General features: G+C 43.8%; 1 protein-coding gene across 2 annotated transcripts in view; it reads left to right on the forward strand.

Moving 5' to 3' along the window:
• Positions 1-21,169, forward strand: part of LOC140103942 (uncharacterized) — a 72,423-nt gene extending 51,254 nt beyond the window's left edge. For both annotated transcript variants that reach the window (XM_072127258.1, XM_072127259.1), the window contains 3 exons: positions 1,925-1,960; positions 17,799-17,881; positions 21,031-21,169. In XM_072127258.1, the coding sequence (XP_071983359.1) occupies positions 1,925-1,960; positions 17,799-17,843 (81 nt within the window). In that variant the 3' untranslated portion in view covers positions 17,844-17,881; positions 21,031-21,169. The remainder of the gene's footprint in view (positions 1-1,924; positions 1,961-17,798; positions 17,882-21,030) is intronic.
• The last annotated feature ends 5,831 nt before the right edge of the window (positions 21,170-27,000 follow it).

Genomic DNA, 27,000 nt, shown 5'->3' on the forward strand with positions numbered 1-27,000 from the left:
AAGATTGTGCAACATCCCCCACCGGGGCCTAGCCCTTGAGGTGAGGCCTGGAGACAGCCGGGGCCCGCGGTACCGGAGTGGCTGGCGTTTGCGGCCTAAGCACGCTATTGTCACGGTGCTTAGTACGGGGGAACCGGAGGGCTGTCCTACAGCCTGGCAGGTCTCCAGCAGGGTGGTGTTGGCAAGAAATGATGAGGGAGAGGCTGCTATAGCGGATCTCCCTGGGGCAACCCCTCAATGTCCCGAGTGTGAGTCTCTGGGTGATGGACAGGGTGCCGGTGATGAAGGCAGCCGTATTAGCAGGGACCAGACGGAGACAGAAGTTGAAGAAAACAACTTACAGTTCTTTATTTGAACCGGCAGGAACCGCATCAACGTGCCTTTAACAGGTAGATGGAGTGCTGAGATGTGAGTTGGAGGGAGCCTCAGGAGATAGTTCCCCAGCCTGGATGTAGAGGGCAGGCTGGGAAGGCAGCTGTGTCCTGGTAGGAAGCTTCAGCTTGTCCTGTAGGGCTTCAGGTATCACCTTTAAAGGTAAGATGATACCCCTTTCCTCACTATACTAACTCTAGTCTTCTTGCTCCACTCTTCAGAGGCAGGGGCTAGGCTCTTCCTGCTCTGGTATGGGCTAGACAGAGATTACTCACTCACTCACTGATCTCTAGGATTCTCCTACACTGGAATCTCTCTTCTCATCTCTAGAACATTCCTGGCCAGAGGTTTTATTACTTCCCCCTGGTCAGGTGGTGGCTGCTCCTCCAATCACATCCCAGCTTACAGAACACAGGATGCAACACAGATCATTGGACAATAGCATCTTGCATCATACAAAACACTTAACTTCTGCCTTGCCAGGCAGGATTCACCACTGCAATATCCCCTATGTCCTATAAGGACCATGTAGTGTGATGTGGGTACATGCAGGTGGGACGTATTCGCAAACACTCCCTCGCCATTGCATCGGCGAGGGTGTTGCAATTGTCTTAAAGAGAACCCATCATGCAAAATAACCCCTCTAAACTAAATATATTTTCATAAACTGCCATTAGAGAGCATTGCCTCTATCCCTTCATTGTCCCTCTACATGCCTGTAACCCTAAGCAATGAGGTCCTAAAGCTGTATGCAAATGACCTGTAAAATGTCCAATGAAGCATTAGCATATTCAAGCTGTCCACTCTATTCATGAGTGGGAGGCACAGCCACACCCCCAGTGCATGACTGACAGCCTGAATAATGATTTGAGGCTGTATAATGATGTGCTTCCTGGTGCTGACAGCCACGCCTCCTGCAGCCTGTGTGTGCATGTGTGTGTATATAGGAGAGATACAGCAGCTCCAGGCAGCCATGTTATAGCAGAACATGTCAGATTCATGTGTAGCTGATGTCTGTGTCTCTCACCTGTATATTAGGAGGATGCAGCATGTCAGCAGATGCAGCACAGACACTAGCCATGCTTTACTATACATTACACACAGACATGAGCAGGGGGAGGAGAGGGGAGGGGTAACAGGGGTGACATCACTGCCTCTGACCATGTGACCAGCCTCATTTACATGATAAATAATAGATGATTTTATAATGATTAATGTATGAAATAACTAGATAAAGGCTGGGATGGGATCCTTGTGAGCTGCTCCAACAGGTAGAGGTGACAGGACAAGTGGCAGAGACCTGATGACAGGTGTCCTTTAAGCACAAAAAAAGTTGCAAAAGTGCACATGCGCCAAAAAAATGTTTCGAATGAAGAAGAAAAAGCCAAACCAAATAAAAGATACATATTTCCCCATTTATTAAGTTTATATGTTGTCTCTCTGATCTCACCAATTCAGGAATATATCAAATACTGCACAATAATATTATTTGCCTATTATAAAACCATATAAAAAAGCATAAACTATTAAAAACTTTTTTATGTTGTTACAGGGAATTATGGGACCATCTGATTTGGCATGTTCAGTGGTAAGTGTCATTGTCCTGAGTAAACCAGTTTTTGTGTTTCATTACAAGTGGACCTTTTGGATCATGTCCTGGGAAAGGACATCTCATTTTTATAACTGTGCTGCTTAACCCCTCAAGGACGCAGCCATTTTGTAGCTTAAAGGAAACCTACCAGTTAGAATGGTAGGGGTAAGCAGTAAGTACCGAGCACCAGCTCAGGGTGAGCTGGTGCTGGTACTTACTTTCGTTCGTGTTATTAGCCGCTGTATCGCGGTTTTAACACTTTTTAAACTTTAGAGCAGAAGAGGCTTCGGCGCTGCGTGCGCATGATCGTGCACGCGCCTACATAGGAAATACCGGAGATGTTGCGCGCGCACAGTCGCGCGCAGCGCCGAAGCCTCTTCTGCTCTAAAATTTAAAAAGAGTTAAAACCGCGATACAGCGGTTAATAACACTAACGAAAGTAAGTACCGGCACCAGCTCACCCTGAGCTGCTGCTCGGTACTTACAGCTTACCCCTACCATTCTTTTTTTTTTTTTTTTTTTTTATAACAAATTTTTTATTGAGTTTAAAACATAAAAAACTACAAACATCCGAGCATGATTCCTACACAGGAGTCATACTCCGAACTCTTATTACATAACAGGTGAAAATGTGAGGAAATAAGGGAGGGAAGGACACTGGAAGAGATACAAAAAAGGGTAAATTACAACAAAATAACATCTAACTTGAGTCATCACTAGTATCAAGGTAAATTGATGCTTACGCAGAATAAACATATTTTGCTTCGATCCATTGGTGCGTACTGCAGCTAATTGTAAATACACATTAATCGATTAGCATAAGTATACAAATACAAGTTGTAGATGCTTATATCAGTCCCCTATGCGCTATCCATTTATCCCATCTCTTGGCAAAGGCTGCATGTAAGCCCAATCTATTGTAAATAAGTTGCTCCAGAGTACAATTATACTGGATTTCGTTAGTTATTACTGGTATAGCCGGAACCTCCACCGTTTTCCACATTCTAGCCAAATTAATTCTAGCTACGGTAAGGATTTGGAATATTATAGCTCTGTCGTGCTTATGTACTGCTTCTAATCCCAAAGCGAGCAGCGCTACATGTGCCCCCCATGGGGGTGGATAATTTAGAACCTTTGTTATTAAAAGAAAAATTTCCTTCCAGTAAGAAGTCAATACCTTACACGACCACCAAGTGTGAAGCAAGATACCCGTCTCTAAATTACACCTCCAACATTTGTTTGACGTAGTTGGAAAAATTTTTGACAGTCTATACGGAGTGTAATACCATCTATAAAATAGTTTCCTTGAAACTTCTAAATGGTTTATGCAGTACGAGGACTTATGACTAATCTGCATTGCCATGTTCCATTGATCAGAAGTAAATGTGCTATCTAATTCTTCTTCCCATTTTGATTGACATGGAATTTTGTTAATTTTGCCTTCCACTGAAAGCGCAGAATATGCATTAGAGATTCCCTTGAAATTCTTAGGAGATAGAAAGTGCCTAGCGTACTTAGAGACCTCTTTTTAGCCAGATGGGTTGTATCTTTGCAAAAAATGGCGCAATTGTAGGAACTTATAGAAGTCCTCCCTAGGTAATCCAAACTCCCTCATCAAATCGTTAAAGGACTTCAGGACACCTTCCTTAAATAAGTGCTCAACTTCACTGATCCCGTTTAATATCCAGTATTCATAATTAGTGTTAGGAATTATTACCTCCATCACCGACAAAGGCATCTCACTCAATCTCAATGGAATTAAATGTGGTCTGGATAATACATGTTTCCAAACTGTGAGAGCTGCAGCCATAGGTGGGGTTACACGTGGAAGCGGCTTATATGTAAATCTTGACGCCCATAACAGAGAACATAGTGATGGTACCTCTGCTACACTCTTTTCAATGTCTACCCATAATTTATCAGAGTCTCCATGCCACCAGACTCGTAGCTGGTCCGCTATAACCGCCTCGTAATATTTCTCTACATTCGGGCATCCCAACCCTCCTTCAGTTATAGATGGGTATAGAATTGACATCTTAATTCTAGCTTTTTGTCCCTTCCACATAAACGACGTAAGTACAGCTTGAAGCTTCCTAAGAAAGTGTTTAGGCACATGAATCGGTACATTCCTAAAACTATAAAGTATTTTGGGTAGTAACATCATCTTTATCGTGGAGACTCTACCTAACCACGATATAGGGAGATTTGAAAATGTGCTGAGATCCTTTGTCAATGAAGGGATCAGTGGAACATAGTTAGCTGAGAACATATTATTTATAGGATATGTCAATTTAATTCCTAAATATGGAACTTCCCCCTTTGCCCACAAGAATGGGTAAGTTTCCTCAATGGTAGTCCTCACTGCCGGAGGAATACCCATATCTAGTATGAGCGATTTAGTTGGATTAATTTTGTAATAACTAATTTTACTAAATTGTGATATGACATTCATAACTCCCTTGAGGGATTGCTCAGGGTCAGTAAGACAAAACACCACATCATCGGCGAACAGGCCAATTTTATGATCCCTATCTCCCACCTGTATGCCCCCAATCTCCGGTGATTGCCTAATAGCTTGAGCAAACGGCTCCATTACCAAAGCAAATATCATCGGAGACAAGGGGCACCCTTGCCTTGTGCCATTCGTGATCCCAAATGTCTGTGACATAGTCCCTGAATAATATACCCTGGCCGATGGTTGGGAATACAAAGCCATTATCGCACTATGGAAAGGGCCTATTATTCCAAATTTATTAAGTACCTGGTTTAGATAGCCCCAGTGTACCCTGTCGAACGCCTTCTCCGCATCCACTGTGAGAAGCAGAGAAGGCGCCCGACGGGTCTCAGCAATTGAAATCAAATCAATAAACCTTCTTGTACCATCCACCGTTTGTCTCCCCTTAATAAAACCTACTTGATCCTTTGCCACAACCCTCGGGAGCATATCCGCAAGTCTTCCAGCCATTACTGACGCATACAGTTTTAGATCTGTGTTCAGAAGGGAAATAGGACGGAAATTAGCAGGAGAATCAGCAGATTTCCCTGGTTTAGGTAGGGTTATCACTAGGGCCTGGAGCATTTCGGTAGGGATATTGCCTTGACTCATAAAATTGTTGAAAATCCTCACCAAGTATGGGGCTAGTTTATCCTTATAGTGTTTATAATATTCGTTAGAAAAGCCATCAGGCCCTGGGGCTTTATTGCTCTTAAGTGAGGATATGACTTTGAGAACTTCTTCTGATGTAAAAGGGGATGCCAACATATTAGCTTCATCAACTGAAAAGCTGGGTAATTTTAGTTGTGCCAAAAACTTGCCAATATCACTTTCCCTGGGTTGCGGCGTCATTGGATCATTGGCTAGATTATACAGATCCCCATAATATTCTGCAAATACATCTATAATACCCTGAGGGTCCATAATCCGTACTTTATGTTTGTTATAAATGAAGGGGATTCGGGACTTAGCTGCTCTAGCTTTAAGACACCTTGCCAACAGAGCGCCAGGCCTATTTCCAAGCCCATAATACGACATTTTTAATTTCCTCAAAGTAAACTCATATTTATGAGCATTCATTTCTTTAAGTTGGTTGCCAATTAGGGTAATTTCCGCTGCTCTTTCTGGAGTGTAATTTTGTTTATTTAGCCTATGTAAGTCTGCTAATTGAGAGAGTAAACCATTCTCTTTTTCTGTATGAATTTTCTTAGCATGTGACGCTTGTTTTATATAATGCCCTCTTAGAGTGGCTTTATGCGCGCACCATAGGGTGGGATCATCCACTGCTCCGTCATCATTTATTCTGAAATATTCATCCACCTCCATCTGTGATGCTACCGCATAGTTAGGGTGATGGAGTATGTAATTATTGATGCGCCATACTTTATTGGTTGGAGTGGAGAATTCCTCCCTCAAAGTTAGTTCCACCGGAGCGTGGTCGGACCAGCTTATAACCCCTATAGAGGCCCTATCGACTAATGGCAATACCCATCTATCCACTAAGAAATAATCAATTCTAGTGTACACCTTACTTGAATTAGAAAAGAATGAGAAATCCTTTTCAGTAGAGTTTCTAGTTCTCCAAGCATCGTATAGCTCATTCTGAGATATAGTTTGGGCAAACGGTGTAGGCTCAGGCACTCTGTTAGCAGATGTAGAATCCATTGACGGCCATAGTGTCTGATTGAAATCACCAGCCATAACTAAATATCCTTTTTTAATCCTATTTATCGTATTTAAAAGCTTCTTGATAAATGTATGTTGCTTCTTGTTGGGCCCATAAACTGACACAATGGTGTATTGTTGGTTATTGATTAGACAAATAATTGCTACAAACCTCCCATTCTCATCCATTAAAGACTCTTGGAGTTGGAATGCTACAGAGTCTTTTACTATTACAGCAACCCCTCCTTTTTTACCTACAGCTGAGGCCTGAAATATGATGGGAAAATTCTTATTTTTGAGGCGAAAGCCGTCATTCTGGTTTAGGTGCGTCTCTTGGAGGCACACGACATCACTATGATGCTTTTTCACTGTCTCCCACAATAGGGACCGTTTTTGTGGGGAATTTAAACCTTTTACATTGAGTGACATAAACTTAAGTACCATATTTCTGATGTTAGGGATTTTTATGCAGGGCCCCAACAGCCCTCTTGACTTTTGTAAGGTGAGTCCTAATTAACCCTTGATTGAACATAGAGACCAAGACATGTCAATCTCTTAGTCAAGATCTTCCCCTTTAATAATGAAAATGCATAATATATATCAAACACAAGAATCATCAAAGGGGCGTGAATAGTATACTGCAAAGCTATTGGTCATCAGCAAATTCTGGGAAAAGAAAGTGAATTAATTGTGCGCAGTTCTCAGAGACCTTGTACACAGATATTGTTTATACTAGTTTGCTGAGAAGGAGATAAGTGGCTCCAGAATCCTAGTATCATGCAGCATCGAGGACAGACTGGCTTCTCATTACATGTCACAGGGTATTAGCTGACAGGCGAGCAAACAGGTTACATAAAATGAAGTTTGAATCATGACATTAACTTGACAATGGTTAGGGAACATGGCCGCTGTATCTAAGATGGCAGACAGTAGTCAAGATGGCGTCCGAAACAAGTGCGACCTCCTTAACAATTCCCCCCTTTGAGCTTTGCTGGCCTGTAACTCCATCCTGAGCGACCTCCTCAAGCTCCAGGTACCCACAGGTAGGCTAAGCCCGTACCTGCTGGACTTGTTAACTCTTCAGCAGATCCCCTGGAGGCTGGTCACTCAGGGGTTACAGGCCCGCACACTCAAATCACATCACTGAGTTCCCATAGTCCATAGGTTTGTAAACAGGCAGCATCATCCTCCGCTCCGGGCACTACTCCTGTCGTAGTTCTTACCGCCTGGACGGACATCTGGGACATGGTGGACTTGATGAGGGGGACCACACAGCACGCAGTAAGTGACAAGAGCAAAATCACAATCCCCAATATCACCCCCGCTTAAAGGAAACCCTTCCAATCCCCCACCCACAAAGTGAAGGACAAAGTGTCCACCCCAGAGTTTCTCTTGAGTTCCCTGGGCAGTCCTTCAATCTTTTCACGAGCATGGGTAATGGATCCATAGGGGGTGATGTCATCTGGGATGTATATGCGACAAGCCACTCCCACCATCTTACAGACTCCTCCCTTCTCAGCAAGGATCATGTCCAAAGCCACGCGGTTCTGGGAAGCATCTCCGATATAATTCACAAATCTCTGTTGATTACAATAAAAACCAGTTACCCAACCAACATCTTTGCTCATAGCTCTCTGGGGAATAATGGACTCTAGACCTGCCCATATCTGATTGTGGGCCTTGTACTCATCTGGGACCCCCCTTGGTGCTCCCACTGTATCTATATAAACGTTGTCATCTAGGTGCTTCTTTCTCAGACCTCCAGAATCCTTTGGGATTCTCTACCTTTTCTTATGTGTCTGATCAACCTTATCCCTGGGGATCATGAGGAAGGAATGCACAAGTTTTATCACCGTACACTCACCTTCCCAGCCTCTAGGCCTGACCCGACTCTCCTCTCCCCACAAATCCTGTACACATCAGACACTGCTAAGACAGGGTTATCTGTGCTGTCAATGGTAAAGAAGGTCATTGTCGTGTTGCACCAACCGTAGGTAAAGTCTCCTACCCTGGGGGCATCCTGGTCACCCCTATAGATACAGTGATAGTCATGGTTGGGGTGTCCCTGAGCATACAGTCAGTCAGAAGAGACCAGCTAGCAAGAAGAATAAGTAAGTTTGCAATAGAAAGCGTGGCAGCATGCTGACTTCCCTCTAGCTTCACAGACGTGGCACTGGTCAGCAGGACTTGGAAAGGACCATCGTAGCAAGGCTCCAGACTCTCTCTCTCTCTCTCTCTCTGGTGTCTCTCTTCACCACCACGTAGTCTCCAGGCTCCAGGTTATGCATCCTGAGGTCTCTGTCTGAATCTGAAAAAGGAATCAGAAACACTTTTGCTGACCTTTTCCAAGGCCTGGCTCAACTGTGCGGCATATTCCACTTGGTTTCCTGCCGTCAGCTATAGGATCTGTGGAAAGTAGAGGCCTAGTCTGGGTGCACAGCCAAAAAGTACTTCAAAGGGGGACAATCCCATCTTTCTGTTGGGGTGTGGTCCTAACTGAATGATGGTCAGCAGGAAAGCACTCACGCCATGGTTTCCCTGTTACTTCCATGGCCTCCCGCATCTCTAACTTAAGAGTGCCGTTTAGTCTCTCAACCCCACCACTAACTTGGGAAAGGTAAGGGGTATGCAGGGCCTGTTCTACACCCAGGAGGGACGAGGTTTCAGGTCTTTACCTGTCCAGTGAAGTGGGTTCTGCGACCGGACTCTATGGTCTCTGGAAGTCCAAACCTGCAGAAAAATCTCACTCACCAACTTCTTGGCTGCAGCTCTGGCAGTAGCCTTGGTCATGGGAGAAGCTTCTGGCCACCCTGGAAAGAGATCAATGCACACAAGCAAGTACTCCTACGTACCACTTTTTGGTAGCTGGATAAAATCCATCTGCAGTCTCTGGAAGGGATACAGCAGCTTGGGTGTCACCTTCTGTGGGGTCTTTTCCACCTTACCCGGGTTGTGGCGTGCACAGACTATACAGGCTTTCACTAGTCTAGTGACAGGGGTAGTAACGCCCGGGCAAACCACTTATGGTTTATGAGCACTAGCATGGCCATTTTGGTGTATGTGTCTGTAGGCTACTTGACTTACTGTCGGGTGCAGGGCTCCGGGCAGGCACACCCTCTCTCCCAGCATCCAGGTCCCATCGGCATCTGCGCTCCAGCTTTCCTCCACACTTCCTTCACTTCTGATGACACTCGGGCCACCAGGGACTGGAACACCTGTGGATCAAACTTTTAGCTCAGAACTCACCGCTGAGACTTCAGGACAGTCTCTGGGCTCCATCTGTGCAGCTGCCTTCGCCATCCCATCAGCCACATACTTGCCCTTGGCTTGTGGAGTTACCAAATTGTGTGTGCTTTAACTTTTATTATCCTCACCTCTTGTGGAAGTAGGAGAGCATCCATGAGCTCTATAACCAGCGTGCCATGCTTAAAGGGGTTCCCTGCAGAGGTGAGGAAATCTCTAGCCTTCCATATGGGTTCATAGTCGTGTTTAGACCCCAGAACTATACCTTGAGTATAGATGTTCGCCCTTTTACCTTCCACCAGCTGTAGCACTTCCCTGAGTGCCATCACTTCACCTCCTGCGCTGACCTGTGTGGAGGGAGAGGTTCTGCTTGTACTACCTCATGTGCGCCACTGACCACTGTATATCCAGTGTAGAACCGTCTGTCTTCTCCTGCAGACCTGGAGCCATCTATGAGAAAAAACTCAACATCTGGGTTAATCACCCTTCTCTCCCCCCCTCTGAATCCTGGAAGACTGGCGATAGAACGAAGGATTCAGAGCTGTGCACCTTATCAGTGTATCCTGGGGCATCAGGAGTGCACACTGGAGTCTGAGCTGTCTGGCCTTTGCTCAGATACTTGGGCTGTACTTGGGTGAGGACACTGTGCAAGGTATGTGGGGTTTGCACAGTAACTGAGTGATCTAGGAACTAGGATCAACTCACTGGCCTTGCTGAGCAGATTGCTGACTGCAGCTACTGACACATGAGGAGCTCCCCTCAAGACTGAGTCTCACCGGGCCTAATAGTGGGCCACTGGGGAGGTCACCACGTTCCTGGGCTAAGACACCTGTCTCCTAGATACTCAGTGCAAAATAAAATAAAAGGTCTGGTTCAGTGGCATGTGCCTAGGGCTGGGGCAGACTTGCCAGCTTAGGGCTATGGAATGCATCAATTGCCTCCTGACTAAGGGCAAATGGGGAAGAGGCAATGCAGTCATAGAGGGGCAGCATCAGGCTGGAGGCAGCAGACCTTATCCCAGGCTGCAGGAGCTGGCCAGTCCTAGAAACAGGTGAAGAGGCTTAGGGACTCAGGGCAGGGGCACATTCTGGACTGCCAGCTTTCTCTCCTCTGTCAGATGTCTGCCTGTGGCTGAGAAGCAGTGGCCTAGGAAGACCACCTTCTCCTGGCAGTACTGGAGCTTGTCTCTGGGAACTTTGTAACCCTTCTGGAACAGAAAACACATAAGGTCAATAAATGCATCCTAGCAAACAAAAACAGTAGGTCCTCCGCATACTGAAAAGGAGAACATCCAGTAAGGGGCTAGTCTGCCAGTCTACTCCCTGTAGGGCCATGGGGTATTGGCTGGGTGAATTTTACCCCCCTTGTGGGAATCTACATCAGGTGTACTGGAATACTGAACTGGTAAAGGCAAATAGGTCCTGGCAATCCTCATGTAGGGGCACAGAGAGGAAAACATTTGCCAAATCAATAACAGTGAATAATATGTCACTCTCAGGGACTGCTGCCAGTTTGGGCTAGGGACCACTGGGCTTCAGTACACTCATTGGCAGCTTGGAGGTCATGGACCATGCTACATGTATCCGGCTGCTCTTTCTGAGTCTTTTCTTGACCGGGAATGGGCTAAAATCATCATCAGGCTAGCAGGGGAGTCACACATCAGTTTTACAATGAAAGGCACTAACTCTGTTTGGGGGGGCCGTTCTCGCTGACATCCTTCTCCATAACCACCCCCCTTGTCTTGCCCTGTCGGGGCCGTCTCCGCCACTCACTACAGTAATGTCTCCTCCCCGCAACGCCCACTTGGGTTGGTCGGTTGAGACTTCCGTAGATGTTGTCAGTCTCACTTTGGCGTGGTCTGTGAAACATCCTCGATTCCCTCTGTACGTCAATGTCCCTCCACCACATCTCCAGCCCAGTGTTCTATGCTACCTATAAAGTTCTGGCCAGACTCCAACGTCTCAATAAACTCCAGGTACACTTAAGATGGTTTTTAATCAAAAGGGAACAAAAGTCAGTCATAGGCTCTGTAATACAGTTGGGGGGCTCATTCTTGCTTAGTCTGTTCATGGGGTACACAGGAGGACATCACATCATACTGTATTCTTGTTCCACAATCAAATAAATTCCTTCAAGTCTTTTTTTAGATTGTCAGGGAGAAGTCTAAATGCAGCGATCTACCCCTCCCAAATGTAAATGTTCTCACTAGCCTGTAAACCACGAGATAACAGAACACAGAATCCAAGCAACTCAATATGGAGAAATTCAGTTTTCCGTGAACATCAAGGTCACTGACAGACACAGCACATGTCAGTTCTTCACAAAACAAAACGCAGCTCCAACAGCCCCCACCCTTTTGTTAACCCCTTAAATGCCAGAAACCAGGTACCGGAGACATTTTAACACTTTTTATAGCAATTTTTCTCTAATTGTCGGGATCAATAAATTTTAATAATACTCAAACAAACAACATCCCTCGCTCCAAGACCCCTAGCAGACGCCCCAAGCATGGTCAGCTGTTATCCTACAAAGCCCCACAACAGCTTTTATGGCTGCCAACAGCAATCAACTTTCATCGACTTGAAGGGAATATAACTTAAAATGGCCGCCACTGAAGAATGGTAGGGCGTGTCATCTTCTCTAACCACCAGATACAGGGGTGGAGTCTGGATTACAGGGGCCATTTTTCTCTCCCAAGGAAAATATAATAAAATCTCTTTTTCTCAAATTCTTTCCACATCAAAAACTTTGAAATGTCCCTTATCGCCTGTCTCTTTCTTCATTGGGCACTCTGAAGGATTCCTGTCACTCTGTCCTGGTCCGTCCGTCAGTCAGAGGCTCTAAGTGTCTGTTTTGCAAATCTGATCAAGTTTTCTCACTTGTACAATCATCAGATCATCTGACACATCCCAAAACCTTCAAACCTTCACTATGACCTTTCATTTCAACACAAAACTACCAGCCCTTATGTCCGATCATATCAACTTGCACTTTTCCATCAGTCCTACTTAACTCAACAACCTTCTGTCTACTTACATCATGCCAATCTTCTGTCTACCTACATCTTTTTGTCTGCAATGCACCTGGCTCAATTCCAATTCACAACTCATCATAAATGCCTACTACTGCAACACAACCAAACTTGTCCCCACAGACACAGCGAATGCCAACACCTCGATTTACTGACCCCAAAGAAACTAGATACCAGACTTCCACAGAGGACTCTACACCAAGTCAACTCTGACCTGTCACTACTCTTTCACGACTACACCAAGTCCACTCTCTTACCGACTCTTTACTAAGTCACTACTAGTTCTTACAGTCCCACGAGGCTGTTCAGACTCCCAAAAAAAGAAAGCTAAACACACACTTGATCAGAGCGGGTCTCCGCTGCACGTGCACAAATTGAGCTCTATACCTCTATGGGCAACCCTATTGGCACCAGTCAAACAGTACTAGACACTATGATAATCACAACAGAATATCTCCCACTCTCCCACTCTAGCATTGCAGACATCTAAGGGTAACTACTTCCCGTCCCACTGCTTCAGCTAACACCACAGACTGTCTGACCATCCGTCACTGTCCAGTCTCTGTCCAGTCTCTGTCCATCACCTTACAAAGTGGTTCTTTGCCAAAAACTATGAGCTTAGGTTACAGTGAACAACAGTGGCAAATACATAACACAGAGACAGTCTTACCCGGTCAGTCCAACCAGTGAACCAGAAGTGACATATCAAGGTAGACAACAAAAATTAATATCTTACCCTGAGAGCTCTCTGGTCAGTTCTGTTCACCAAGCCGGCGGGGACACTTCATGGAGGCTGTCTCGGTGTTGTTGTTGTTGACTTCTAAGCCCAACCAGAAAGGACGCCAAATATTGTTAGGGATTTTTATGCAGGGCCCCAACAGCCCTCTTGACTTTTGTAAGGTGAGTCCTAATTAACCCTTGATTGAACATAGAGACCAAGACATGTCAATCTCTTAGTCAAGATCTTCCCCTTTAATAATGAAAATGCATAATATATATCAAACACAAGAATCATCAAAGGGGCGTGAATAGTATACTGCAAAGCTATTGGTCATCAGCAAATTCTGGGAAAAGAAAGTGAATTAATTGTGCGCAGTTCTCAGAGACCTTGTACACAGATATTGTTTATACTAGTTTGCTGAGAAGGAGATAAGTGGCTCCAGAATCCTAGTATCATGCAGCATCGAGGACAGACTGGCTTCTCATTACATGTCACAGGGTATTAGTTGACAGGCGAGCAAACAGGTTACATAAAATGAAGTTTGAATCATGACATTAACTTGACAATGGTTAGGGAACATGGCCGCTGTATCTAAGATGGCAGACAGTAGTCAAGATGGCGTCCGAAACAAGTGCGACCTCCTTAACACTGATTATATACTAAATTCTTAAATATTTGCAGTGTTACCATCAGGAGATGCTGAGCCCCCCGGACTAGACTCGCATCTCTATTCTTACAGCAGCACTTAGGATCTATCAATGCTTGTATACAGTAATGACCATAAACAAGGGGAAAAAAAACCAAACTAGGTAAATACTTTACCATGACAACATTAAAAAACCAACCCAAAAGAGTGCAAATGTTCATGCGGGATCCAGATCCATAAAGACCGGATGCAACGTGTCCACGACGGTCGTCATATGATCATTTTTAGACAGACCACAGGTACAACCTGTAAAATAAAGCATAATCTCTGCGGACAATATAACTAGAGAGAAGTCCTTTGATCACATAGACCTCTTCTTTCCATAAACGACTGTGCTCCATTCTTCCTGAATACGAGGTGGTAATGGACGCTTCGGAGGATGAGCCTCAGCTTCTACTTCAGTAAGATTCCATTTCTTGCACAGCTGTAGAGCTTCTTCTGGTGAATTAACCATTAGTTTCGTGCCATTCCTGTTAATCAGCAACTTAACCGGGAAACCCCAACGGTACTGTATGCCATGCGCTCTAAGAATGGCAGTGCTCTGCTGGAAGGCTCGTCGACGTGACAATGTAGCTGCTGATAGATCGGCAAAGACAGAGACATCTTTATAACGCGGCGGTAGGGTAGGGTGCGAACGAGCCGCCATCGATATTTTTTCTTTGATGTGGTAAAAATGAATTCGCGCTATGACATCGCGCGGAACATCACCTGCCAGGTGCTTTGGCTTAGGCAGCCTATGAGCTCTGTCAATTATTAGGTCAGTTTCTGATGCTTGAGGCAGGAGTAATGAGAAGTAATCCGTTAAATACTCTGATAAGTCATCGGGTTTGACTGACTCCGGTACTCCACGAAACCGAAGGTTGTTCCTTCGTGACCTGTCCTCTATATCTGCCAGCTTGGCCTGCATAGCTTGCAGTTGTTCCTCCATTGATATAGTGATGTCTGCCATATCATTGTGGGCTGTAGTTATCTCAGTCATTTTACTCTCTATATGAGATGTTCTGTCCCCCAGTGAGGATATTTCTGCTCTAACAGCTTGCAGAGACTGTTGGAGTTCTTTAGTAATATTCGCCTGCAATTCAGAGAGCATGAATTTCATTGCTGCTATTGTTACCGGTGCAGTGTCTGTCGCACCATTCTGCGCCGTATGAGAGGCAGATATATTATCCCACGTACCTGTGTTAGCTCTGCGCTCTTTGTTAGGAGAGCCTCGCTGCGGGGTATCTATCAGAGCCGGTACAGGTGTCACCGGTATGGCCGCATCAATTGCCGATTCCTGGTTCCTGCAATTAGCTGGGGAGGATGCCTGACTGCTGCCTGAGGACTCCAAGGACAGCAAAGGTTCCTCCAGCAGTAAGTCGTCCTTAGATGTGGCTTGTGGGGCCTCTACCTCCTCTCTGTCTCCAACTTCCTGCTCTGTTTGCTCAGAGTGCGCGGCGCCATCTTGACTCTGCTCCGTGGCGGGAAAAAACTTTGTGAGCTTCAGCGGGCTCCGTTTCTTAAGCTTTCCTTTGGCCATGCCTCCCGATTCTTCTGCAGGGTAAGTACTACCTTTTACGGTATTTGAGGTTGCTCTATGGTCGCAGTGTGCCGCTATTCGACCGTCGGGCTCCGGAGCTGCGGGCTCACACGTCCGTCTCCATGCGCAGCAGGACACGCCCCCCCCTTACCCCTACCATTCTAACTGGTAGGTTTCCTTTAAGGCTCAGCCCCATTTTTTGGATTCTGATTTGCGTCGCTTTATATATATATGGTTATAACTTTTGAACACTGTTAGTTATCAAAGTGATTCTCCCCACATGTTGTACTTCATTTTAGTGGTAAATTTTGGCTGATAAGTTTTGTGTTTATTTACAAAAAAAAAAAAATGATGAATCTTTTGAAAAATTTTGAAATTCGAATTCATTGTGTCTTCAGGCAGATAGAATTCCCACCTAAATAAGTTGCTGATTAACATTTCCCATATGTCTACTTTACATTTTCATCATTTTTTAAATGTCTGGATAATTTATTTTGATGTCAGGCGGCTTACAAATCAAATATCGCTTTTCCGGATTTTCAGAATTGACTATTTCCGGAATAAATACAGTTTTGAATGAAATTTTACATATTTAGCATCAAAACCCTTATATAACCAACCCATTTTCAAATCGGCACCCCTCAACCTATCAGAAACAGCTTTTAGGAAGATTGTTAACCCCTTGAGATCTTCATAGTAATTGAATCAAAATGGAGGTGAAATTTAGAATGGTCAAATTTTGTCGGTTATATGTTCATTTATCCCAAAAATGTACACATTTCCAAAAGATAAAAAGAGAAAACCCACCATAAAATTTGTACAGAGTACAGAGTACAGAGACCCCCCACTTGTGATCGTTACTTGTTTTATGGGCGCACAGCGAGGCGCAGAAGGGAAGGAGCACCCTGCAGCTGCCAGGATTTTAGTTTCCTCATTGGCCCCTTTTGCAGGCTATAAAATTTTAGCTTTTTCGTTATTGGGGCCATGTGACGGCATTTTTTTTGCGGTATAAGATGCTTTTTCCAGCGTTACCATTTTAGGGTTGGTTTCCCCTATTGTTGAAAATTTAGGAACTTTTTTGTTAGGGCAGGAGTAGAAAAGCATAAATTCTCTACTGTATTTTTTCTTTTTTTTTTGGTGTTCAGCATATAGCCTAATAATCATGTTATCTTTATTCTATGGGTTGATACGAGACATGAATATTTTTTCTTGCGTTTTACTAGATTTGTCAAATAAAACCCTAATGTGGGCAAAATATATCATTTTTGCATTGCCATCTTCCAAGTGGCATAACATTGTTACTTTTTTGGCTATGGAGCTGGTTAATGGCTTGTTTTTTTGCGGGACATGTTGTTCTTTGCTTTTTATAGCATTTTTTGTGGGGTTGAATAGGTAAAAATCATAATTTGTGGAGGGTTTATAACAATTTTTTTAACGGCGTCATTGCACGGGTTCAATAATTATTTACTGTTATTCTACGGGTTGTCATGGACACGGTGATACTATTTATGTGGGGTTTGTGTCATGATTTAGACTTTTTTTGCGTTCTATGTCTCTTTATATGTTATGGGGCTTATGGGCATTTTTATTAATTTCTTACTTTATTTTTTATTGAATAACCTTTTTTTAAAAACTTTTTTTTATAGTTTCCACCATGGGACATGAACAAGTAATCATCGGATTGCTTGTTCATGATAATACTCTGCAATAATGGTGTATTGCAGGGTATTAGCAGTGTCAGCCTATGCAGATGCATAGGCTGACACTGTGCCTTTAAGATGACGTCAGAGACTTACAGGTAACCTGATCGGACCCCAGAGTTGCCATAGCCGGAAAAGGGCGCACGAGAGGGGGGGGGGGGGGGTGATCGTGTGGAAAAGACCCTCCAAAGGCAAGTTAAATGCCGTGGTCGGTGCAACCGCGGCATTTAACTTGCCTTTGGGGTTAAACACCCGCAGTCGGAGCTCACTCCGACCGTGGGTGGTACACTGGAGTCATAGCCAGCACCACGTGTTTCCCGTAGCGTTGAGCGCTACGTCACTGCGCTCAGCGTCCGATATATCGGAAGCAGAGCGGGAAGGGGTTAATATATGTGTGTGTGTATATATATATTAATGTGGGTACTTAAGCAACAGCTCTAGTCATTGAATCAGCGTGGAACCCCCTCCCCACAGGCTATGAATAGTTAGGAAATGTAGTTTCTGAAAAATAAACCAGCGGATAAGTTAGATAAATACAGGTTTGTATTGTATATAACAGAATCTGCAGCCGCATGCCTTTGTCATGATTTTGCTGTCAGGTTCCTTTTAAATTATTTCCTGTAAAAATCTGAGCATTTCTGATGCATTTTTATAGCAGGGCTTCAACAAGACTCTAGTGTTGTGTCTCTGTGTTTTTAAACATATATTTTGCTTTGCTATTACCTAATAATAACCAAATGATTTTATTTTATTTAGATACCAATTGTAGATGACGGTATTGGTGATGCTATTACTGCCTGAGGTCTGGTTTAATTCAAAAACGAATCCCAACTTATCCGGTAAACTAAACAAAATCTCATAACATTATCATTTCTTTATATATATATTTATGTCTCATTGGTAATAGTGACCATTTGGAGGATACATTTCCTTACATATTCACCTTGCTCTGTAGTATTGTGCCTCAGTGTTACTAGGGACCTCTGTACATATAGGGTAGAGCATACATTATATTAATCACACAGAGCTTATTAGATGGGGAAACAATGCAATATATACACAATTTATGGAAGTATTTGGCTAGTGAAAAAAAATTCATAAATTTCCCCTCTGTACACATATGGATTTGGAACAATGTCATCCAGATGTGAATGGTTAGTATTCAATCTTATTCCACATGAATGACTTTCTTGTCTGTGTGCTATCCTAAATGTAAATGCAAAAATGGATGAATTTTAGAAAAAAACAGGTTACTATGCAAAATTTGAAACATTTAAAGCATGTGAAATAATTCCAATTTACATGTTAAAACAGGGTCCATGAAAAAGTCACAAAAATAAGTAAAAAAGTGATATATAAGGGAAAAGCCGCACAGAACACCTGGAAACTAAAGATGCAGACCAAGGTATACTTGAAAAACGACAGCAAAAGTTGCACTGAAAATTCTGAAAAAACTACGAAAGTTGCAAAAAAGAGACAATTTAGCTAGCAGAAATAAAGACAGATGCTCCCCATGAGACAAATCCTGACTTCACATGGGTGACTCTGGAGTCATGTGAAACAGATCATGTTTGCAGATCACTTGCTAGGTAACACAGTCATGTGACTCCTCAAGAGGATCAGATATGGATAACACACAGGGGCGTAACTAAGAGAGGCTGGGCCCCAGAGCAGATTTCTGCATGGGGACCCCCTTCCCCTTGAAAAAATTATATGCAAAATACATACATTATATATAAACTCATATAGGCTTCTTTATCAGGGGTTCTGAGCCAGAACACTGGCATAGAAGCCTGAAATAATGGCAAATGTTAGCACTACTGATAATTTTCCCCTTTCCGCCACCTGCACGGCAAGGGGGAGGGTCATGACCGGCGATCCCCCTAAGCCACACCCCCAACCTCTCACTGGCCACGCCCCAAATTTTTACCATATTATAATAATAAAAATAATCTTCTGAATAATAAACATTTTTTTAACCTGATTAGGATTTGAACCTAGAACCTGCAGAGTCCACGAGCCTTAATGACACAGCACCTCTATACACTGAGCTATGATGCCAGTGATTATCTAGCTGGTAATTGCTAATGTTACACTGTGACACAGATTTAATGCCTTGGTATATAGAGAGGGATCTTCTCAGAGATTATTATTGGAATTATTGAGACAATTATTATTATTTTTGTTATTATTATGGGGTTGATTATTATTTTTACTATTATTAATAATCGTCTCTATAATTATAAAAATAATAAAATTTATAATAAGAAGAAATGTCTCAATAATTACAATAATAACTTCTGAGAAGATCCCTCTCTATATATCAGGGCATTAAGTCTGTGTGACAGTGTAACAGCTGCAGATAACTTCTTAGTTACCAAAAATCCTCAGCTAGTTAATTGCTGGGCTCATAGTTTAATGGATAGAGGCTGTGTCTTTATGGCAGAAGGTCTAGAGTTCAAATCCCAGGATGGGCAAAATGTATTTATCTGATACTTGTGTCTGGGGAAGCCCTAAGTAGACACCATATATGGACAGATGGTGATGTGGTCCCTGCTCACTGCTAACCCAACACTTCTCTCAAGAGGATTCCCTGCCCGATGTCTGTAGAAGCACTTCAGTTCTGGCTTTGAAAGTATTTACTATGCGGGACACAGAGCCGGTACAACCCCAGACAGTGTGGGACCTGGAGGGAATATCCGGGACAATCTCACAGCTGAGAAGTTTGCGGTTTTTGAAAAGTACGCAGACACATGGCAAGAATGCCCCATTCCTGCCTACTTCGCCAGTGGCCATGCCCCCCCACGTCCCTATGGCCTGTAGGTGGCGTAATCATAAAGTGAATGCTTATTTTTTCAGTGCACAAAAATTTGTTATTATTTCACTGTTTCTTTACCAGAAAAGTGGATTAAAAGCAGTGACAAATTTCCCCCATAGTTTATACACATTGTATATACAGATACAGTATAGTACATGTACATTACAAACACATAATATGCATGGACATACAGTATATACTATATACACTTATACACCACATACATAAACACGCATACAGAATATTCACATACACATATTCACACACACACAAATATGTGTATATATATATATATATATATATATATATATATCTTACCAGACTTGTCAACCTTTGTATCCATCACGCTTCGTGGTTGTAGATCCTGCGCCATCAGGTCATGTGTCGTCGGGTCATGTGCGCGCAAACGAAGTAGCCGGAGGCCCGGACGAGAGTGGACGAGCAGCTGTATTAGGGCAGACCATGCTCCCTCCTCCTCTCCGCTGGGAAGGAATCAGGGGATGCGGGGGAGTGCCGGGGCTGCATAAAATTAATGCACCACGCTCCTTGTGGCGGGGAAGTGGTTGGGGAGTGCAAGGGTTTGATTGGCTACCTTCAGCGGGCAGGGACAGAACATAGGACAGGCCCACGGCCTGGGAAGAGTGAAGATAATAAACCTGAAACAACACTGCCTCCTCCTCTCTGCTGGATGGCGGGTCCCTGTATTGAAGTTGTGCCATCTACAGCATTTGAAAAGTTATGAACCGTGGGCCCCTTGACCAGCGGGCCTCAAAGCAGCCGCCGAAGGCTGTTGTGACGCCACCGTTAACACACAAATTATTCCTGCTGACATACGGCTTTGCAACAGATTAGACACTGATGACATTTGGAGGACAAAGGTAGATCACAGATCCGTTATTTGCAGCCAGAGATCAGTACATGTTAACGCGCAGGGAGACGAAACCTGAGATTTAGAAAGCAGAGCACAATCCTTTATAACCGTGTTTTACACAATCCCTTCTGTCCCATTATCTCTCCTCCAAAATGTTTCACTATTAAGGTAACCCTGCACCCAGACTTTATTATATCACTGGAGATACAACTACTGTATTCTCCAAAAAAGGTTAAAGCTGTTTATATCATGTTAGATTTTACTTTATTATTTATCCTACATATCTATTTTTTTTTTAGGGACAATGGACTTAAAAAGTAGAAGAGATGAGAGCAAGCAATAAAAAAAGAATACAAAATTATAAAAAGTTATGATTAATCTTTTTGATTTTCTTGATGATCAACCAATCTGTTTCTTATACATCTAATGTTTCATCCAATCAATAAATCTTTCTTCTAATCAATCCACTTGTGTTGTTTTATTTAGTTGTACGGAGATTTCTGCCACCAGAGAAATAATTCTGTGGTCTGTCCTTCATCAACTCATGTACAATTTATTATTAATACATTCAGATTATGGATAGGCAACCAGAACGAGGTGAGAGAAACTTAGAACGGGTCCTCCAAAGGATATAAGAGATTTATCATGTGGATATGTTAAACATGTTTTGGTTTTCTCTGGAACTTTCCTTTAAGATCCATAGAACTAGGTACCAGCTTGTAATGGACATGGAGGGAATATGATAAAGATCAGGGGTATTGTTAGGGTCTTAAAAGATAATCTCAAGGTGATAGAGATTTTATCTAGGGCTTAAACCATTCTTATCATTTGCAAGGTAATTTTCAAATATTAACCCTTTCATAGCTCCCGATACCGGGACAAGAGCACAAACCTAGCCATAGCATTCTCTTAGGAAATGCAAAAAAACTCCAATCTCCTCGAAAAACTCCTCGAAGGCAGGAATAAACGCTTGTAGTGCGAAACAGGCTCCTTCTATACCCTCTTCTCCCACAGGGAAGACTTTTAAGCGCATTGGAATAAAGATTGAATATTTTATACAAAAGGTGAGTGGCAGCTTTCTTCCTTTTACTTAATATGTACATGTTCCAAAGATGTGTTATTTCTAAAGCTGAGCACCTCCGTATGCCATTTCCAAGCCTCCATGCCCAGCACTAAAAACTCCAGTAATGGGTTACCTGGGATGATGATTTCTGAAGCGTAGTGCCCCTCATTTGTTTCTCTCTTCTGCATTAAGAACTATAGAGAATTACAGAGAAGGGTAAGGGACCACTACTGGGACATTGACAGTGTATAAGAATATAACTACTATAATATGGCCCTATGTGTATAAGAATTATAACTACTATAATAGCCAAAAATAAATAGAAAAAGAGAGTCGGCTTGCCCATGGGTCGTATTATCAGGCCATAGGCGACTGTGCACACATGGATAAAGTATACTTGGTCTGGTCCCAAGAGTAAATGGATCCTCCTCCTGCCCCCAGTTCTAGTTCCTTCCTCCTGTCCCCAGTTCTAGTCCCCCCTCCTGTCCCCCCTCCTGTCCCCAGTTCTAGCCGCCCCTCCTGCCTCCAGTTCTAGTCCCCCCTACTGCCCCCAGTTTTTGTTCTCCTCCTTCTGCCCCAGTTCTAGTCCACCCCTTCCTGCCTCCAGTTCTGATATCCCCCTTCTGCCCCCAGTTCTAGCTCTCCCTCCTGCTCCCAGTTCTAGTCCCCCCTACTGCCCCCAGTCCTATTCCCCCCTACTGCCCCATTTTAGTCCCCCTCCTCCTGCCCCCAGTTCTAGTCCCCCTCCTTCTGCCCCCAGTTCTAGTCCCCCTCTTCCTGCCCCCAGTTCTAGTCCACCCCCTCCTGCCTCCAGTTCTAATCTCCCCCTTTTTCCCCCATTTCTAGTCCTCCCTTCTGCCCCCAGTTCTAGTCCCCCTTCTGCTGCCCCCAGTTTTAGTACTCCCCCTGCTTCCCCCAGTTCTAGTCCCTCCCTGCTACCCTCAGTAAAATTTAACAGTCACATTTAAGTAGAATAACCACTCAAATGTTTCCATACTTCTATATACATGTACTCCTCTCTTATGACACATTTCCCACCCTCCTTTAGATTATGACACCCCTTGTGACCCCATCTCAATAGACTACTGCCTTGAGCCCTATACATTATGACTAGAGATGAGCGAGTATACTCGTCCGAGCTTGATGCTCGTTCGAGTATTAAGGTACTCGAAACGGCTCGTTGCTTGGACGAGTATTTCCCCTGCTCGAGATCGAGCATTTAATTAAAAAAACACAGTGAAGAACAATGAAGAATAGAATAAAAACAGTGAACACAGGATCATTTAAGTGAAAAACACAGTGAAAAACACAGTGAAGAATAGATTACAGATGTTCGGTACATCTGCTTACTTGTCGGAAGATACGTGTGGAACGAAAATAGTACATGAAGAACAATATATATGTGTGAAGAACACATTGAAGAACACGGTGAGCAGGACAGAGACACCGGGGAGCAGCACAGAGACACCGGGGAGCAGCACAGAGACACCGGGGAAGCGGCAGCACGGAGACATCGTGGAGCAGCACGGAGACATCGGGCAGCACGGAGACATCGGGCAGCAGGGAGAAATCGGGCAGCAGGGAGACATCGGGCAGCACGGAGACATCGGGCAGCACGGAGACATGGGGCAGCAGGGAGACATCGGGCAGCAGGGAGACATCGGGCAGCAGGGAGACATCGGGCAGCAGGGAGACATGTGGCAGCACGAAGAGATCGGGGAGACTTCAGTGGAAGAAGAGCAGCGGATCCCGGGACAGCGTATCTCCCGACAAGTAAGCAGATGTGCCGAACATCTGCAATCTATTCTTCACTGTGTTTTTCACTTAAATGATCCTCTGGTCACTGTTTTTATTCTATTCTTCGCTGTTCTTCACATCTGCTAACTTGTCGGGAGATAGTATGCGCGCGGAACAGAATAGATTGCAGATGTTTGTGTACATCTGCTAACTTATCAGAAGACATTCCTTTTCAATTAATTTACACATTTTTGAAAAATGCTCGAGTCTCCCATTGACTTCAATGGGGCACGTTATTCGAGACGAGCGCTCGAGCATCTGGAAAAGTTTGTCTCAAATAACGAGCACTCGAGCATTTTAGTGCTTGCTCATCTCTAATTATGACACATCTGTGCCCCCCCATTAATCTCTTTTTGCACTCAAACACTTTGGGGCTCATTTACTAAGGGTCGCGTTGCTCACTTTCGTCAGACTGTTAACCTTTTTCGGGGATTACATGGCTTGCACAGGTATTTAACAAGTGTCTGCGCTGGGATTTCGGTGCAAACAATCCTTTTTTGGCGCTGCTGCGCTGGTTTTCAGGCGACACTATTTAGAGGGCGTGCCACGGACAATCAGACTGATCTGAACTGAGCGTGGGATTTAACTTTCAAATTGTGTCGCAAGCCCAAGCACTTACATGCACCATCCAAAAGAAGGTGAACTCCGTCGGATCTGAGCAGGGAAGCGACACATGCAGGATATCGGGCGCATGATCTTAGTGAATCGCGGCACAATGCATTGTTGTCAGACAATGCACTTTCGGTGAAATACAGCGCAAATGTATGTAAATGTCCCAAATATGATTACACTGCAGGGAGTAGTGAGGAGTGAGTTTGGCATCCACTATATTATCAGTACTTCATCTTTCAGTGAAAATAATATTAGAACAAGACTTCAACATGCTTCCAATAATTAATCTGCAATGAAAAAGAAGGGCTACTAAGCCAAAAGTGGCAAAAAATGAACCAGGAAATAAATATAAAATATAACTTTTTTTTTATTTTAGAGAGAATCACTTTAAAAGAATCATTCATAGCTCATCCATTTGCCATATAGATACAGCTTCATTACGGAGTTGGACAGATCCCTTTTTAATTTACTTGAGAACTTTTTTTACCCTATTAAAATATTATATGTGAACTGCGGAATACTTTAAAAACAGCATTGCTGGACAATGAGCAATTGTAAATGTGAATTAAATTATTTGGAGTATGTTGGATTGTATATTAATAGAGATGAGCGAGTATACTCGTCCGAGTATACTGCTCGGTCGAGTATTAGCATACTCGGACCGGCTTGTTACTCGGACAAGTATTTCCCCTGCTCGCGATCGAGCAATAAATTAAGTGAAGAACAGTGTTTTTATTGTTTAATAAAATATTACAGATGTTTCCTGATGTTTTGCTTGTAAGAACACATTGAAATAACATTATTCTTCACTTTGCAGGTGTGCGTGCGTGTCTTCCGCTAGGTTCGGAAATGTTCAGAACATCTGGAATGTGAAGAATATTGTTCTTTCAATGTGTTCTGCACTTAAATGCTCCTGTATTCACTGTTTTTAATGTTTTAATTCTATTCTTCACTTTGCAGATGTGCGTGCGTGTCTTCCGATAGGTTCGGAGACCGCACACCTGCAAAGTGAAGACTAGTGTTATTTCAATGTGTTCTTACAAGCAAAATATCAGGAAACATCTGGAATATTTAATTAAGCACTGTTCTTTTACTGTTCTGTTTTAGCAAAAAAATGCTCGGGTCTCCCATTGACTTCAATGGGGTTCGTTATTCGAGACGAGCACTCGAGCATCTGGAAAAGTTTGTCTCGAATAACGAGCACCCGAGCATTTTAGTGCTCGCTCATCTCTAATTCTAATAGACATCAATGGAGGTCATTTACTAAGGGCCCAAATCACGTTTTTACGGTGGGTTACCCGAATATTTCTGATTTGCGGCGATTTTCCCTGAATTGCCCCGGGTTTTTGGCGCACGCGATCGAATTGTGGAACATCGTCGCCGGCGTGCACGCGATGGAAATCGGGGGGCGTGGTCGAACGATTCGGAGAAACCGACGCATTTAAGAAAAAAATGCGGACTTCAGCGCTGCAGCGACACCTGGTGGACATCGGAGGAACTGCCTCAGTGAATCACCGGAAGACCCGAATCCACTGCAGAGAACGCGCCGCTGGATCGCGAATGAGTAAGTAAATCTGCCCCAATATGTGATGTTTCAGTGCATATCAATATGGTATTTAAGTGATGTTTAAGTATTTAAAACAATTTGAACAGTTTAGATAGCATTCAGATGACACTTACACTGTTATACACTATTGTTACACTACTGTTACACACTATTCAGAAGGATTTCAACACTACTGAAATGATATTCAACAGGAATTAATAGGGTATTCACTCAATGTTCACAAAGTACTGGATCATTAATGGTATCCAGTGGTTCCCGTGCTGGATATGCTAGACATTCCCCTGTATATAGCTAGTTAGCCCCTGTATATAGCTAGACAGTCCTCTGTATATAGCCTGCCAACCCCTGCATATTGCTGGATAGTCCCTTGCATATAGATTACCAGCCATGGTACTTCGCAAGCCAGCTCCTGTATATTGCCAGACAACCCCTGTACATAGCAAGCCATTCCCTTTATATAGCCTGCCAGTCACTTTTATATAGCCAGCACCTGTATATAGGCAACCATCCCCTGTATATAGCCAGCCAATCTCCTGTTTATAGCCTGCCAATCCCAGTATATAGCCAGCTAGTTTCCTGTATATAGCCATCCAGACCCCAGAATATAGTCAGCCATCCCCAGTATAAAGGCAGCCAGTCCCCTGTATAAAGCCAGTTAGCCCCTCTATATAGCCAGCCAGTCCCTTGTATATAGCCAGCCAGAGCTTATATACAGCCAGTCAGTGCCTGTATATCACCAGCCAACCCCATAGTATATTGCCATACAGTTCCCCAAATATAACCAGCCAGTCCCCTGCATATATTCAGCCCCAGTATATTGTCTGCCAGCCCCTGTATACAGTCAGTATCCAGTCCCCTCTATATAGCCATTCACCCCACACTATATAGCCAGCCAGCCCCTGTATATAGCAAGACTCTGCCTGTATATAGCCAGCCAGTACCCTGTATATAGCCAGCCAGAGCTTATATACAGCCAGTCAGTGCCTGTATATCACCAGCCAACCCCATAGTATATTGCCATACAGTTCCCCAAATATAACCAGCCAGTCCCCTGCATATATTCAGCCCCAGTATATTGTCTGCCAGCCCCTGTATACAGTCAGTATCCAGTCCCCTCTATATAGCCATTCACCCCACACTATATAGCCAGCCAGCCCCTGTATATAGCAAGACTCTGCCTGTATATAGCCAGCCAGCCCCTGTATATAGCCAGCCAGCTCCTCTTTATAG

Source organism: Engystomops pustulosus, chromosome 10, assembly GCF_040894005.1.
Source record: "Engystomops pustulosus chromosome 10, aEngPut4.maternal, whole genome shotgun sequence".
In the NCBI taxonomy this organism is placed as follows: domain Eukaryota; kingdom Metazoa; phylum Chordata; class Amphibia; order Anura; family Leptodactylidae; genus Engystomops; species Engystomops pustulosus.